We start from the raw sequence: 14,764 nt of genomic DNA on the forward strand, positions 1-14,764 counted from the left end.
AACTCGCTTGCTGTGGAGTAGTGGTGCTCCAACTCACAGCTCCAGGCCAACTTGTGCAAAAATGGAGAGAGACCCCGGGAGCAAACGGGCTCTGCACCCAGAACAAGCCTAGTGCAAAATTGGTCCTAGATTTGTGTCCAGGAGCAGAGTTCTGGTATTTACTCTTGAAAGCTCATCTCTCCATAATCTTGTTAATCTCTAGGCTGTTCTTGCAAAATCTTGTTAGTCTCTCAGCTGTTCCTGCATTCAAACTGAGCTGTCCTAACATCTCCCTTCCTTGTTTTAGAGAATAGCCAGGGGAGATAACCAGACTGGATCTGAGGGCTGTAATTTGCAGGTTTTGTTTCTAATTTTTTTTTCTTGTTACATCTTTGGAAACCACAAGGGAAGTTCCACAAAGCAGTCAAAAGATAAAGACTTTTGCATGGAGGACATAACTTCTCAGGGGGACAAACGTGCCCTGTGTATGGCCAGGGTGCAGCGGAGAAGAAGGGAGCAAGAGATGGCAGAGATCCTGAAGAAGCTGGACCAGCGGATGCCCAAAGTCACTTTTAGGGACCTGGAAGCCACCACAAGTGCCAAGCACAGCAAGGCCGCTCTCCTGAACCGCAAAGACTCTTATTGTGTTGGAGACCACTTGACGGTTCGACTGGACGCATACGATCATTTGGGGAGGAGGAAGAAGTACGGAGGGGACTTCCTAAGAGCCAGGATCTATTCATCCCATCTTAAAGCTGGGGCTTCGGGCCTCATAGAAGACTACCGGAATGGCACCTACCTGGTGAATTTCACTTTATTTTGGAGAGGAGAAGTCAGAGTTTCCATCTTGCTCATCCACCCCAGTGAAGGAGTTTCTGCGCTGTGGGCAGCCAGGAAGAAAGGGTATGGAAAAATAGGCTTCACTGGCCAGTTTTTAAATGGCACCTCAGATGTCTTCACCAAATGTGGCTTTAATATAACCACCGAGGAGGAGCAGTGCGAGTATCTCGATGAGAGAGACCAAGAGGCCTTCTACTGTGTTAAACCGAAGCACGTCCCCTGCGAAGCCTTCACGCACCTGAAGTCCCACAACAAACCAGTGTCCTACCTCACGGCCTTGGAGAAAAGTCTTCTTTACAGGTATCCACAGCTCTGTCATTAGGGTTGCCAACTCTGGGTTGGGAAATTCCTGAAGATTTGGGGATAGAGTGTGGGGAGGGCAGAGTTTGGGGAGGGCAGTGGAAGGGCCTCAGCAGGGCACAGTGTCATGGAGAGCCCACCACCCAAAGCAGCTGTTTTCTCCAGCAGAGACCAGTTGTAATTCTGGGAGGTTTCCAGACTCCACCTGCAGATTGGCAACCCTATGAACACATTTAAACATACAAAGCTGCCTTCTACAGAATCAGACCCTCAGTCCATATATAGGCATGGTCAGTTTTGTCTACTCAGACTGGCAGCAGCTCTCCAGGGTCTCAAGCTGAGGTTTTTCACACCTATTTGCCTGGACCTTTTTTAGTTGGAGATGCCGGGGATTGAACCTGAGCATCTCTGTTTACCAACCAGATGCTCTACCACTGAGCCACTGTCCCTTCCCCAAAGATTTTCCCATTGATATATCCAACTTGAACATATAAAGCTGCCTTATACTGAATCAGACCCTCAGTCCATCAAAGTCAGTATTGTCTACTCAGACTGGCAGCGGCTCTTCAAGGTCTCAAGCTGGGGTTTTTCTTGCCTATTTCCCTGGATCCTTTTTAGTTGGAGATGCCAGGGAGTGAGCCTGGGACCTTCTGCTTACCAACCAGATGCTCTACTATTGAGCCACCATTCCATCCTCTCTCTGATAGAACCACAGCATCTTTTCAGATTATCAGAGAGGAACACACAATTTGAATGTGCTGGGATTTTCCTTTGTGCTCCTTTGGCACTTGGAAATACTTGGACGGAAATAATATGTTTTTCTTTCTTGTGAGCATTTTTGAGGAGCACGGGAATTGCCAGTCTGGGGATCAGTGGGGAACTGAGAGGCTGGAATGAATCTTTTTTCGAAGCTGATTGCCACCCCCCCCCCTCCTTTTTGTACCATCAGTCTTTTCCATAGAACTTTTGTTTTGGGTAGGGCTGTTAATTCGGATAACGGTTTACCGAATTTTTACCGAATAGAGCCATTTTGGTAAGTATTCGGAAATGTATTCCGGATAGGCATCTGAGCCTATTTTTGAATTCCGAATACCTGATTTCCGAATATTTACGGTACTATTTGGAAATATTTGGTAAAGCTTTCCAAATATTTCCCGCCTTTCCCGCCTTTCCCTGGCCTTTTCCCGCCTCTGGCTGGGGTGAGGGTGAGGGGGGGGGAAGGAGGTCTCTGACCAATCAGAGGCATGCATTTTGTGGAATTTTTGTGCAACGTTGTGGCTTTGCAGGACCCTGCAGGGCTGTTTCTGCAGGGAGAAGGGAGAAACTGCAATTCTCCAATGGAATTGCATGTTTTCCCCCTCAAGCCTATCATAGAACAGAACAATTTCTTTTCAAACTGTTCTGTTCTGTCCATGGGCAGAGAGAGGGTATTTATTTACCCTCTCTTGCCCCCTGGACTCCATTGCTGTTCCTATTGCCATAGAGAGACTGTGAGCTGGTGTTGAGCCTCTGCTGCTTTGGCAAAGTGCTCCGCTGCTCTGCTCTCTGTGGCCTGGTGTGGTGATCCTGATCCTGAAATCTGAACCTGGACTTCAGCATCTGACTGGGTGAGATCCTTCCTTTCTTTCTTTATTGTGGGAAAGGGGATTGGGTCTGGTCTTTCTATCTTTTAGAAAACCTTCTGTTTTCCTTGGGTAGGTGTCTAATTGGTTTTGTGTTTGGGGGGGGGGGTGGCTCTGGCCTGGCCTGGCTGGGGTTGTTTGTTTTAGAAGAAGAAGATATTGGATTTATATCCCGCCCTCCACTCCAAAGAGTCTCAGAGCGGCTCACAATCTCCTTTACCTTCCTCCCCCACAACAGACACCCTGTGAGGTGGGTGGGGCTGGAGAGGGCTCTCACAGCAGCTGCCCTTTCAAGGACAACCTCTGCCAGAGCTATGGCTGACCCAAGGCCATGCCAGCAGGTGCAAGTGGAGGAGTGGGGAATCAAACCCGGTTCTCCCAGATAAGAGTCCACACACTTAACCAGTACACCAAACTGGATCACTTTTGCCTAGTTTGTTAAAATCATTTCTGCTTTGCTCTGCTGCTGTTTGGGCCTCTGTTTGTTTGCTTTGGACCAGGCCATTTTTCTGTAGCCTGAGTGTCTACCTGGACTCTGGTTGTTGTTCTTGTGGTGGGCCTTTGGCAGCCTTGGCTTATTCTCAGTCTTTATTTCTCCTGTGGCCTCAGTGCCAATTTAGCCTAACTGGTCTGGTTGGCATGCTAGTTTGGGTTTGTGGGTGGGTTGGGGGGGGAGGGCTGGTGACCCTTCCTGGTCTCTCTGTCCTGTGCTTGGCCAGCTCTCTCCATGTTGTTTGGGGCAGGGCTGGAGAGCTGGCATCTGTAGAGTGTGTGTTCTGTGGCAGGGAAGCTGTTATTTGGGTAGAGACCCAGAACCAGCATGGTTGGTGTGCTTGGCCAGCTCTCCCTGCGTTGTTTGGGGCAGGGTTAGAGAGCTGGCATCTGTAGATTGTGTGTTCCGTGGCAGGGAAACTGCGTTGTTTGGGCAGGGCTGGAGAGTTGGCACCTGAGTTTGCTGCAGCCCAGTCTGTGGAGCAGATGTTGACCAGATTGTGTTTTGTGTGGTACTGAGGTTGACAACTGGATTTATGTTGGTGCCAGGGTGCATACAGAGTAGATAGATGAATGTAGTGCATTGGGGTCCTATAGAAATTCTCTGATTTGAAGTTAGGTTTTGCTTTGGGTGCCGCAGGAATTGGACTCTCTGGTCCAATTTTTTGGGGGGGCCTTGTGTGGGACAGTGCCCTGAAGCTGCACAGCAGTTTTGGGGGCTCTCCCCAAAACCCCCCGCTCCCCAGAGCCACATTTCCCATGATAATTACAGTAGGGGAAGTGGCTAATTGGTTTTTTTCCCACCATTGGGAACAGTGTTCCTTTTGGGGTGCCCACAGATGGGTGCAGTCTTTTTGGGCCATGGGAGGTTGCATGTGGGGGAGTCCCCGAAGCTGGTCCCCTGCAGGTCCCCTGAAGTTTTGGGGACTCTCCCTCAATCCCCCTGCCCCCCAGCAGCCTTTGATTATAACCTGTGTTTCCATTGAGTTCAATGGCCCATAGGGTATAATGGTGGCATGGGGCACCCTCTTTGGGTGCCCCTGGAATGGGACTCCCTAGCCCAATCTTTTTGGGACTTGGGGGTTTTGTAGGGAAGAGTCCCCTGCAGGTTCCCTGCAGTTTTGGGGACTCTCTCTCAAACCGCCTCCCCTCCAGGTGGCTTCCAATATTTTGCAACTTTCAATGATCCATAGGATATAATGGGAGCCAAATACCGCTATATTCGGATATATCCGAATACCCTATTCGGTAATATCTGGAATACTGGAAATTTTATTTCCAAATATTTCTGAATCCGGATGTTACTGAATTTTTTTTTTGGTTGACAGCCCTAGTTTTGGGGTTATAGGAGTGGCAGATGCAAGAACAAACAAATGCCAACTCCGATTTAAACTATTTAGCTTGAAAATGGAACAGTGTTTTGGAACATGTGACGCTGCCTTAGACTAGTGAGTCAGTTACAGTGAGTGTGCACACAATCGGTGTACAGTGCAAATTTGATTTTTTAAAAAAACTGCATGTTGAGTGATTCTCACGATGCACTTATTTTTTATTTATTTTATTTTACTTGTATCCCACCCTTTCCCGCTGAAGCAGGCTCAGGGCGGCTCACAGCATAAAAACACCACAATAGTTAAAACAAAACTTATTATAAATCATACATTCTATAAAATTGTTCATTCAATAATTAAAACATTCACATTTAGTGTGGTGCTAAGTTCTAGATGCTATATATTATTCAGTTTTTCAGTGGCGACGGTATTCCTTCTATGATGTAGGCTCATGTTAAATTAAAAGCCAGCTGGAAGAGGGTGGTCTTGCAGGCCCTGCGGAACTGGGCAAGGCTCCGCAAGGCCCGCACTTCCTCCTGCGATTGATTCCACCAGTGGGGGGCTGCGATCGAGAAGGCCCTTTCCCTGGTGGCTTTCAGTTTGGCCTCCTTTGGCCCAGGGATTGCCAGTAGATTTTGTGAACCAGATCGCAGTATCCTCTGGGGGATATCTGGGTCCCTGTTAATTCATGAACAGTTGAACATAGGGTTGCCAATCCCCAGGTGGGGGCAGGGGATCCCCCGGTTTGGAGGCCCTCCCCCCGCTTCAGGGTCATCAGAAAGCAGGGGGGGGGAGGAAATGTCTTCTGGGAACTATTATTCCCTATGGAGATTTATTCCCATATCTGGGGCTCTGGGGGGGCTGTTTTTTGGGGTAGAGGAACCAAATTTTCAGCATAGCATCTAGTGCCACTCCCCAAACTACCCCCCAAGCTTCAAAAAGTTTGGACTAGGGGGTCCAATTCTAGGAGCCCCTAAAGAAGGTGCCCCTATCCTTCATTATTTCCTATGGAAGGAAGGAATTGAAAAGGTGTGCCGTCCCTTTAAATGTGATGGCCAGAACTCCCTTTGGAGTTCAATTATGCTTGTCACAGCCTTGATCTTGGCTCCACCACTAATGTCTCCTGGCTCCACCCCCAAAGTCCCCAGATATTTCTTGAATTGGACTTGGCAACCCTAGTTGAACATGTGATAAAAACCCCACATTCATCCATGCACTGATCCTTGCATTGAATTACAAAGTGAACAAGCACTGACTCTTCTTTACAAACAGATGTACGCACTTTTAGGCAGGATGTATGGGTGTTCACTGTAATATGTGAACAGGGCGACTGAGTCAGACGACTGGCCTATCAAGATTTTGACTGCCTACTCTGACTGGCCACAGGTGACTTTCCCATCACCCCCTACCTGATCCTTTTAACTAGAAACCTGAGTATTTCTTCATGCCAAACAGAGGCTCCGCCACTGAGCCACAGCTCCCCTTTAACTGTTACAGGAGTCCAGTTCTGGGATGACTTTGCCACTCTGTGCTACGGGGCTCCTTGCTGTACTAGACCAATAACAAAGCAATGGAGTAGAAACCCTGGAAAATACCTTATAACAAACTACATAGTGCCCGTGTAATCTAGTACATGGGAAAGAGACTACGAGAACTATCCCAGAGAAGTAAATTGTACTAAGCAAACCCCCCCAAAAGTGTGTATAAAAATATTAAAAGTTATTATAAAAAAGAGAGGGGAAAAGGTGTATGGATTCAAAAAGGGGCAAAAAGGGACAAAACAAACTACAGGGGGAAACCGCACCAGGACACAGAACACAGACTTAGAATCATAGAGTTGGAAGGGACCTCCAGGGTCATCTAGTCCAACCCCCACCCAATGCAGGAAACCCACAAATACCTACCCCAAATGAGAAATAAGAATATAATAGTTGATCTGGCTCAGCTTAAGTACACATTTCCTAGGCTGTAGCTGGTTCCTCCTCCACTTGCAGCTGCTGGAATGGCCTTGAGTCAGCCATAGCTCTGGCAGAGGTTGTCCTTGAAAGGGCAGCTGCTGTGAGAGCCCTCTCAGCCCCACCCACCTCACAGGGTGTCTGTGGGGGAGGAAGACAAAGAAGATTGTGAGCCGCTTTGAGACTCTGAGATTCAGAGTAGAAGGCAGAAAAGGGCAACTAGAATGATTAAAGGGTTGGAACACTTCCCCTATGAAGAAAGGTTAAAATGCTTGGGGCTCTTTAGCTTGGAGAAACGTCAACTGCGGGGTGTTTCCAAAATTAATTTCAACAGCAGTCCCTCCCCACTCCTCCACTTGCAGCCACTGGAATGACCTTGGGTCAACCATAGCTCTTGTATGAGTTGTCCTTGAAAGGGCAGCTGTTGTGAGAGCCCTCTCAGCCCCACCCACCTCACAGGATGTCTGTTGTGGGGGGAGAAGATATGGGAGATTATAAACCGCTCTGAGTCTTTGATTCAGAGAGAAGAAGATATTGGATTTATATCCTGCCCTCCACTCCGAAGAGTCTCAGAGCGGCTCACAATCTCCTTTACCTTCCTCCCCCACAACAGACACCCTGTGAGGTGGGTGGGGCTGAGAGGGCTCTCACAGCAGCTGGACAACCTCAGGGTTTCAAGGACAACCTCTGCCAGAGCTATGGCTGACCCAAGGCCATGCTAACAGGTGCAAGTGGAGGAGTGGGGAATCAAACCCGTTTCTCCTAGATAAGAGTCCGCACACTTAACCACTACACCAAACTGGCTCTCAAGAGAAGGAAAAGGAAAGGAAAGGTCCCCTGTGCAAGCACCAGTTGTTTCCGACTCTGGGGTAATGTCGCATCATGATGTTTTCATGGCAGACTTTTTTACGGGGTGGTTTGCCATTGCCTTCCCCAGTCATCTCCACCTTCCCCCCAGCAAGCTGGGTTCTCATTTGACCAACCTTAGAAGGATGGAAGGCTGAGTCAACCTAGAGCCGGCTACCTGAAAACCCAGCTTCCACCGGGGATTTTGAGCAGAGAGTTCAGACGGCAGTACTGCAGCTTTAACACTCTGCACCACGGGGCTGCCTTCAGAAAGAAGGGCGGGGTATAAATCTGCAATTCTTCTTCTTCTACTACTTGATATCTCTTGTATGGCAAAGGACTCTATGCATTCATTTCCTTTCCACCCCCCCCCCCCCACCTTGTCTTCAAAGGAACAACACTGGTATTGAGATCCCACAGACGTTTGGAGCCATTCAAGTATTGTCCTGCAACAGTAAGTTGCCATTTTCCTGACACTATGAATCCACTGATGAAGATTATGGCATCACTTGGTCAATTATGTCCTTTAAGGGTGAACAATGGAGGTCCTGCATTTTGTTTTCACAACCACCCTGTGAGGTAGGTGGCCCAAGTTTAATTGCTAAGCCGAGATTTGGACATTCTAACCCAAACTGAGGCTGGGGAGCCACGTGTGGCTCTTTCACACATATTGTGTGGCTCTCAAAGCCCCCACCACCCCATTGGCTGGCTTGGAGAAGGCAGTTCTCTCTTTAAATCACTTCTTCAAGTCAAGCCAGCCAGTGGCCTGGAGAATATATTTAAGGTTAAAGTTGCTTTTTTTTCACCTCTCCTTCCTTCCTTCCTTCCTTCCTTCCTTCCTTCCTTCCTTCCTTCCTTCCTTCCTTCCTTCCTTCCTTCCTTCCTTCCTTCCTTCCTTCCTTCCTTCCTTCCTTCCTTCCTTCCTTCCTTCCTTCCTTCCTTCCTTCCTTCCTTCCTTCCCCCGTCTCTCTGTTGTGCAGAGAAATGCTAGCCTTGAAGGCTGACACAGGCTGCAAAGCCTGAACTTTGTTTGGCTTCCTTCCTTCCCCCATCTCTGTGTTGTATAGAGAGGAGCTGGACTGCCTTTCCTCCCCCCCCCGCTCCCAGTGTTTGAGAGAAAAGCTGGCATCCACTGGCACTTTAGACCCATGAAGTGTTCTTCAAGGTATGAGCTTTCATGTGCCTTGTAGTTTGTTCTTTTGGGGAGATTTCCCCGGGAGGCCTGAGCGGCAAAGAAGGGTGTGCATGTTTTTTTTAGCCAGGAAGGGTGGGGAGTGGGCATTCCAGTAGCTTTTTTTTTTTTTTACCAAACGACCCCTGGGCAGAATTGCTGCTGGCTGAGGTCATCTGATGATGAGGAAGGCTTTCTTTTTCTCTGCCCCCCCCCCCCCCTTTCTTTCTTTCCCTGCAAATGATGCTCTGTCTGTATTCTTGGTGCTGGGAGGGGGGAAGCAACAGTGGGAAGGCTTCTAGTGCCCTGGCCCCACTGGTGGACATTCTGGAAGTGACATCACAGGAAAAGGTGGAGTTTTGGTTCAGTGTGTCCCAAAAGTGACATCACTTGGCCCTTGACACCACAGGAAATGACATAATTCCTGTCTCCCAGTTCCACCCCCAAAGTCTCCTGGCTCCACCCCTAAATTTGAGTGGGTCACGAAGGAGAACTGTAAAAATAACCAGGCCACAGGAAAGAAAACAGGGGAAACCCCGTTGTAAGGTATAACAACGGTATAACAACAGATGTAAGACAATGGCAATAATAAAGATACAGGCATAAATCTAAAAGTTATCCCTTCGCGTTGTCACCTTGGCACGTGTTTTCTTTGCTGCAAGTATAGGTACTCGTAGACTAAATCCAAGGCGTAGTCATGAGTTGATATCTTCAATTAGCAAGAAGCCAAAGGCGAAGAGCCAAGAGTCCAATAGGGGCTGGTTTGGGTGTCATACCTTCCTCAGCCAAAGGCTTTTCTCGCAATTGAATGCATCGTGGCTTCTCCAACAATATTGAAAAATGACTTCTTAATTGGGACTCCAGTCCGGCTGCTTCTAAGACAAAGGCTCTGCAGCTTAGAGGGAACATTGGCGGCGACAGTGATGAATGTTTTTTGATCTTTGTGCACTTTGATCTAGGCTAGCTCAGGACAGAACTATTTGTTGAAGTCTGGGGGGGGGGGTGGAGGGGTCACGCACATCACCCCACCCCTCAGTCCCAGGTCAGTACTGAATAGAAACTCCAGCTGGAAGGAGTTTGGCCACAACTGGTCTGGTTGGAGCACACTGAGCCAGGTCTGGAAGTGCCTTCAAATTACAGCTAGGGTTGCCAAGTCCAATTTAAGAAATATCTGGGGACTTTGGGGGTGGAGCCAGGAGACTTTGGGGGTGGAGCCAGGAGACATTAGGGGTGGAGCCAAGATCAAGGCTGTGACAAGCATAATTGAACTCCAAAGGGAGTTCTGGCCATCACATTTAAAGGGACGGCACACCTTTTCAATGCCTTCCTTCCATAGGAAATAATGAAGGATAGGGGCACCTTCTTTTGCGGCTCATAGAATTGGATCCCCTGGTCCAATCGTTTTGAAACTTGGAGGGATTTTTGAGGAGAGGCTGTTTTACAAGACAAACGTTCATTCAGTTCTCTGGCTGGTATCAGCCCTCCTGCTATCCCCTTGATAGCAGCACAGTCTGGGAACGTGAGGTCCTGCCATTGCAAGCACCACTGGGGAGCCACAGGCTGTTTTCCAGGTGGGTCGTTGCACATTACTGGGTCAGAGCTGGGCTGTTGCTTCTTTTTGGTGGAAACATTCTCATGGAATCGATCATAGAATCCTAGAGTTGGAAGGGATCTCCAGGGTCATCTAGTCCAACCCCCTGCACAATGCAGGAAACTCACAAACACCTCCCCCTAAATTCACAGGCGCCCCATGGCGCAGAGTGGTAAAGCTGCAGTACTGCAGTTGTTCACGACCTGAGTTCGATCCCGACGGAAGCTGGTTCAGCCAGCTCAAGGTTGACTCAGCCTTCCATCCTTCCGGGGCGGTAAAATGAGTCCCCAGCTTGCTGGGGGGAAAGTGTAGATGACTGGGGAAGGCAAGGGCAAACCACCCCGTAAAAAGTCTGCCGTGAAAATGGTGTGAAAGCAATGTCACCCCAGAGTCGGAAACGACTGGTGCTTGCACAGGGGACTACTTTTACCTTTAAATTCACAGGATCCTCATTGCTAGCCCTCAAGAGAGTTTAAACTGTGTGGTTTTTACTCTGAAAGATTCCCTATCCAAAGCTGCTTCACCTTCTGCATGCCAGACGGCTCATTTCTCCCCCTCTCCCATCTTTAAATATAAAGGAACGCACATGAAGCTGCCTAATTCTGTACCAGACCCTTGGGCCATCAAAGCCAGTATTGTCTAAGACGGGCAGCAGCTCTCGGACAAAGGTCATTCACATCACCTACAGCTGAACGAGGCTTGAACTTTGCCATGTCCTGAAGACACACGTGCTTGGAGCATAAGGCCCACCTCCCTGCTCATCTGCAAACATTTCTTTCCTCCTCTTGTTTGCTAGGGAGTGAAACATGGGCCCGAGAAAAATGCAGGACAGGGATGGAGTCAACCCTCCCCAGTGGCTACGTTTTGCAGAACGCCTGGCATCCGGATTTCTGCTCTCTCTCTGATTTTAGCACCACAGACCAGGTCCATGCTTGTCTGAAGAAGAAGATGGTTTATCTCATGGGGGATTCAACGTTACGCCAGTGGATTTATACCCTTGCCGAGAAGGTGAAAAGTACGTTCTTCTGGGATGTGAACTGCTTTCAAACTCACTCTAGGATTATGGCTCTCCTTGGGCTTTTGCTTCACAGGCCACTCATAGAGTTCTTCCCCGCTCCTCTCTCCGTTTCATTGGTCGGCCTTCTGCCTGTACGCATACACTTCTATTCTCTTGCTTTGTAGTTTGGGATAAAATAATGGAGTGAATTATTGATCCAGTAAAGACAATAGTAAGGGTCCTTCCGGATGACGATAAGAATCTGCTGTTCTTTCGGCGTGCCAAAAGCCTACCTAGTCTAACTTGTTCCTCATAATGGCCGACCAGTCGCCTCCTGAAGGCCGACAAGCAAACAATGGCAGCAGTATCTCTCTCCCATTTGTCAGATCTCAGGGAAGTGTACTGAGGGGGAGTGGATGGCCCCGGGTTTCCCAGCAAGCTTCATGGCTGAGCGGCCTGAACGTGGGTGTCCCCTTCTGTCTTAGCACACCTTGTTTCAGACTCTCAACACCACACATGTAGACATCGCAAAGGGATTCAGGGGCAGAGCACAGGAAAGAGAGACAAACTCCACACTCACACAGTTGCTCTCCAGTGGGTTTGCTTTTCAGGATGCAGAACCTGCATTCAGGGCCAGATTAACAATTAGGCCAAGTAGAACATATGAACATATGAAGCTGCCTTATACTGAATCAGACCCTCGGTCCATCAAAGTCAGTCTTGTCTACTCAGACTGGCAGCGGCTCTCCAGGGTCTCAAGCTGAGGTTTTCACACCTATTTGCCTGGACCCTTTTTTGGAGATGCCAGGGATTGAACCTGGGACCTTCTGCTTCTCAAGCAGATGCTCTACCACTGAGCCACCGTCCCTCCCCTAAGGCACTGGCCTATGGGACCCCACACCTTTAGGGGCCCCTGGCTGGCTTTCCCCCCTGGTTTTCCCCTTCCTTGCAGTTTCCCATCCTGCACAGACAGCCACCAACTGAGCCGCTCTTTGCCCGACTTGTCTGGTGCGGCTGCTGCTGGTGTTGCTGCCAAGTTTGCCTCTCTCTGCCTCTCCCCCACAGCTTTGGCAAAGGGGCTTTAAAGAAGGTGCCTTCAGGCTGCAGGGGGGTGGGTCGCGGGCAGCGAGGTGGGTGCTCCGACTCTGAGATCATTTGCACGGGGCCCCCCAAGATTCTGACTGCTTGCTAGGGGCCTGCACAGGGTTTAATCCAGCACTGCCTGCATTCCACTTTGAAATATGTGCTTAGCCAGTTTGGTGTAGTGGTTAAGTGTGCGGACTCTTATCTGGGAGAACACTCCTCCACTTGCACCTGCTGGGATGGCCTTGGGTCAGCCATAGCTCTCTTATCTGGGAGAACCGGGTTTGATTCCCCACTCCTCCACTTGCACCTGCTGGAATGGCCTTGCGTCAGCCATAGCTCTCTTATGTGGGAGAACCGGGTTTCATTCCCCACTCCTCCACTTGCACCTGCTGGAATGGCCTTGGGTCAGCCATAGCTCTCTTATGTGGGAGAACCGGGTTTGATTCCCCACTCCTCCACTTGCACCTGCTGGAATGGCCTTGGGTCAGCCATAGCTCTCTTATCTGGGAGAACCGGGTTTGATTCCCCACTCTTCCCCTTGCAGCTGCTGGAATGGCCTTGGGTCAGCCAGAGCTCTCTTATCTGGGAGAACCGGGTTTGATTCCCCACTCTTTGCCTTGCAGCTGCTGGAATGGCCTTGGGTCAGCCATAGCTCTCTTATGTGGGAGAACCGGGTTTGATTCCCCACTCCTCCACTTGCATCTGCTGGAATGGCCTTGGGTCAGCCATAGCACTGGCAGAGGTTGTCCTTAAAAAGGCAGCTGCTGGGAGAGCCCTCTCCAGCCCCACCCACCTCACAGGGTGTCTGTTGTGGGGGAGGAAGGTAAAGGAGATGGTGAATCGCTCTGAGACTCTTCAGAGTGGAGGGCAGGATATAAATCCAATATCTTCTTCTTCTTCTTCTTAGTTGCACTGAATGAGAAGGGTTAAATAATGCTCTGCTCCCTGAACTCAGGAAGGGGCCTTATACTGATTCAGTTCCTTAGCTCAGAAAGGTCGGTTGTTGTCTGCCCTAGAGATCCCCACAGTGGTGCCCGCTCTCTCTTTTCCTGGTGCCCACCAAGTGTTTGTTTAGACAGTTGTGTGGGGCCAGGGGGAGTTTCTGCCCCCTGGAGATCTGAGTTGAGAGAAAATTAAATATGTTTTGGTGGCAGCTGCCGCTACAATGTTGGCTTTATTCTCTCTCACACTCCTCTTCCTTGGTGTATTTTTTTTTTTAATTATGCCTCTTGTCCTCTGCACTTAGGCTTCGTTTTATGTGCGTTTGTGTTTCTGTTTGTCTCTACCCTGCGTCAGAATTCCAAAGGAGCCCACTGGCTCAAAAAGGGTTGGGGACACCTAGTCTACTCGGACTGGTCGCTAGCCAGCAGTCACTGGTGGAGGTTTTTCACATCACCCGCTACCCGAGTCTTGTAACTGGAGGTGCCGGGAATTGAACCTGAGATCTTCTGAGTGCCAATAGATGCTTGTCACTGAGCTACGGCCTCACCCCCAACATGGCTGACAGTCTGAATTAACTGTCGGAGCCAAGAGCTGACCAAATCGCTGCTTTAAACAGGACAACCTGAGCAGGTGATCTTCCCCTTTCAAAGCTCTGCTTATTCATTTTTGCTAGCTCTGAAGTTCTTTGACGGCCACGGGAAAGGGGTCTTCCGGACGCATCTGATTATGGACCCGGAGAGGAATACTTTGGTTCAGTGGAAAAGGCATGGGCATCCCTTTGTGACATTGCAGCTCTACTCAGTGAAAGACCATGAGTACGTTGCCCATGCAATTGACCGAGTGGACGGTGGGGAAAACACAGTCGTGGCCATCACCCTGGGCCAGCATTTCCGACCCTTTCCTATTCACCTCTTTGTGAGGAGGTTGCTGAATGTCCGGGAAGCCATCCTCCGCTTACACCTGAGGAGCCCCAGCACAAGAGTCATCATCAAAGGAGAGAATATCCGGGAGATGTACATAGACCCAGAGAGGCTGGGCGATGTCAACGGCTACCCCCAAAACCTCGTCACAAGGGACATCTTTCAGGGTCTGAATGTTGGCTTCATTGATGGATGGGATATGAGCATCGCCTATGGCATAAATCATGTCCACCCAGCCAGCCATATAGTCTGGAGCCAAATCATTATGTTTTTAACATACATTTGTTAGCTGCAGGGCTTTTTGGTGCAGCAGGAACTCCTTGGCAAATTAGGCCACATAGCCCTGATGTAGCCAATCCTCCAAGAGCTTACAGAAGGCCGTGTAGGCTCTTGGAGCATTGGCTACATAAGAGGGGTGTGGCCTAATATGCAAAGGAGTTCCTGCTGCAACCAAAAGCCCTGGTTAGCTGGCTTTTACACTCCATGTCCCAAAAAAAAGAAAAACCAGGGCTCTGATTCACATTGTTCTCCCAGTGAAGATCTCCAAAAGTAGCAGGAAGCCAAGGAATAGGAATGCAGCGACCAGTGTTTCCTTTAAGCTGAGTTAGTGTGAGCTAGCTCACAGATTTCTAGCCTCCAGCTCACACATTTTTGTCGTAGCCCAGGAAGGATGTCCCCAGAGCACAACAGTT

The 14,764-nt window shown here is 49.3% G+C and overlaps 1 protein-coding gene and 1 non-coding gene across 2 annotated transcripts; one reads left to right on the forward strand and one right to left on the reverse strand.

Annotated features, from left to right (window-relative positions):
- The first annotated feature begins 502 nt into the window (after positions 1-502).
- LOC132580669 (NXPE family member 1-like) lies at positions 503-14,361 on the forward strand. The gene is made up of 4 exons (XM_060251648.1): positions 503-1,119; positions 7,758-7,819; positions 10,924-11,142; positions 13,826-14,361. Exons 1-4 carry the CDS (start codon positions 503-505, stop codon positions 14,359-14,361), a joined length of 1,434 nt encoding a protein of 477 aa, XP_060107631.1.
- TRNAL-GAG (transfer RNA leucine (anticodon GAG)) lies at positions 11,921-11,987 on the reverse strand. Its single transcript has one exon. It is a non-coding gene; the product is annotated as a tRNA-Leu (tRNA).
- Positions 14,362-14,764: the final 403 nt, after the last annotated feature.

Source organism: Heteronotia binoei, chromosome 12 (assembly GCF_032191835.1).
Source record: "Heteronotia binoei isolate CCM8104 ecotype False Entrance Well chromosome 12, APGP_CSIRO_Hbin_v1, whole genome shotgun sequence".
Classification (NCBI taxonomy): Eukaryota; Metazoa; Chordata; class Lepidosauria; order Squamata; family Gekkonidae; genus Heteronotia; species Heteronotia binoei.

What these genes read in the sequence shown, in the direction of transcription:
- LOC132580669 (XM_060251648.1), top strand. Translation starts at nt 503, where the DNA reads ATGGCAGAGATCCTGAAGAAGCTGGACCAGCGGATGCCCAAAGTCACT. An exon ending in GAGAAAAGTCTTCTTTACAG is followed by an intron (nt 1,120 to 7,757) that starts GTATCCACAGCT and finishes TTGTCTTCAAAG; the next exon opens with GAACAACACTGGTATTGAGA. An exon ending in CCTTGCCGAGAAGGTGAAAA is followed by an intron (nt 11,143 to 13,825) that starts GTACGTTCTTCT and finishes CATTTTTGCTAG; the next exon opens with CTCTGAAGTTCTTTGACGGC.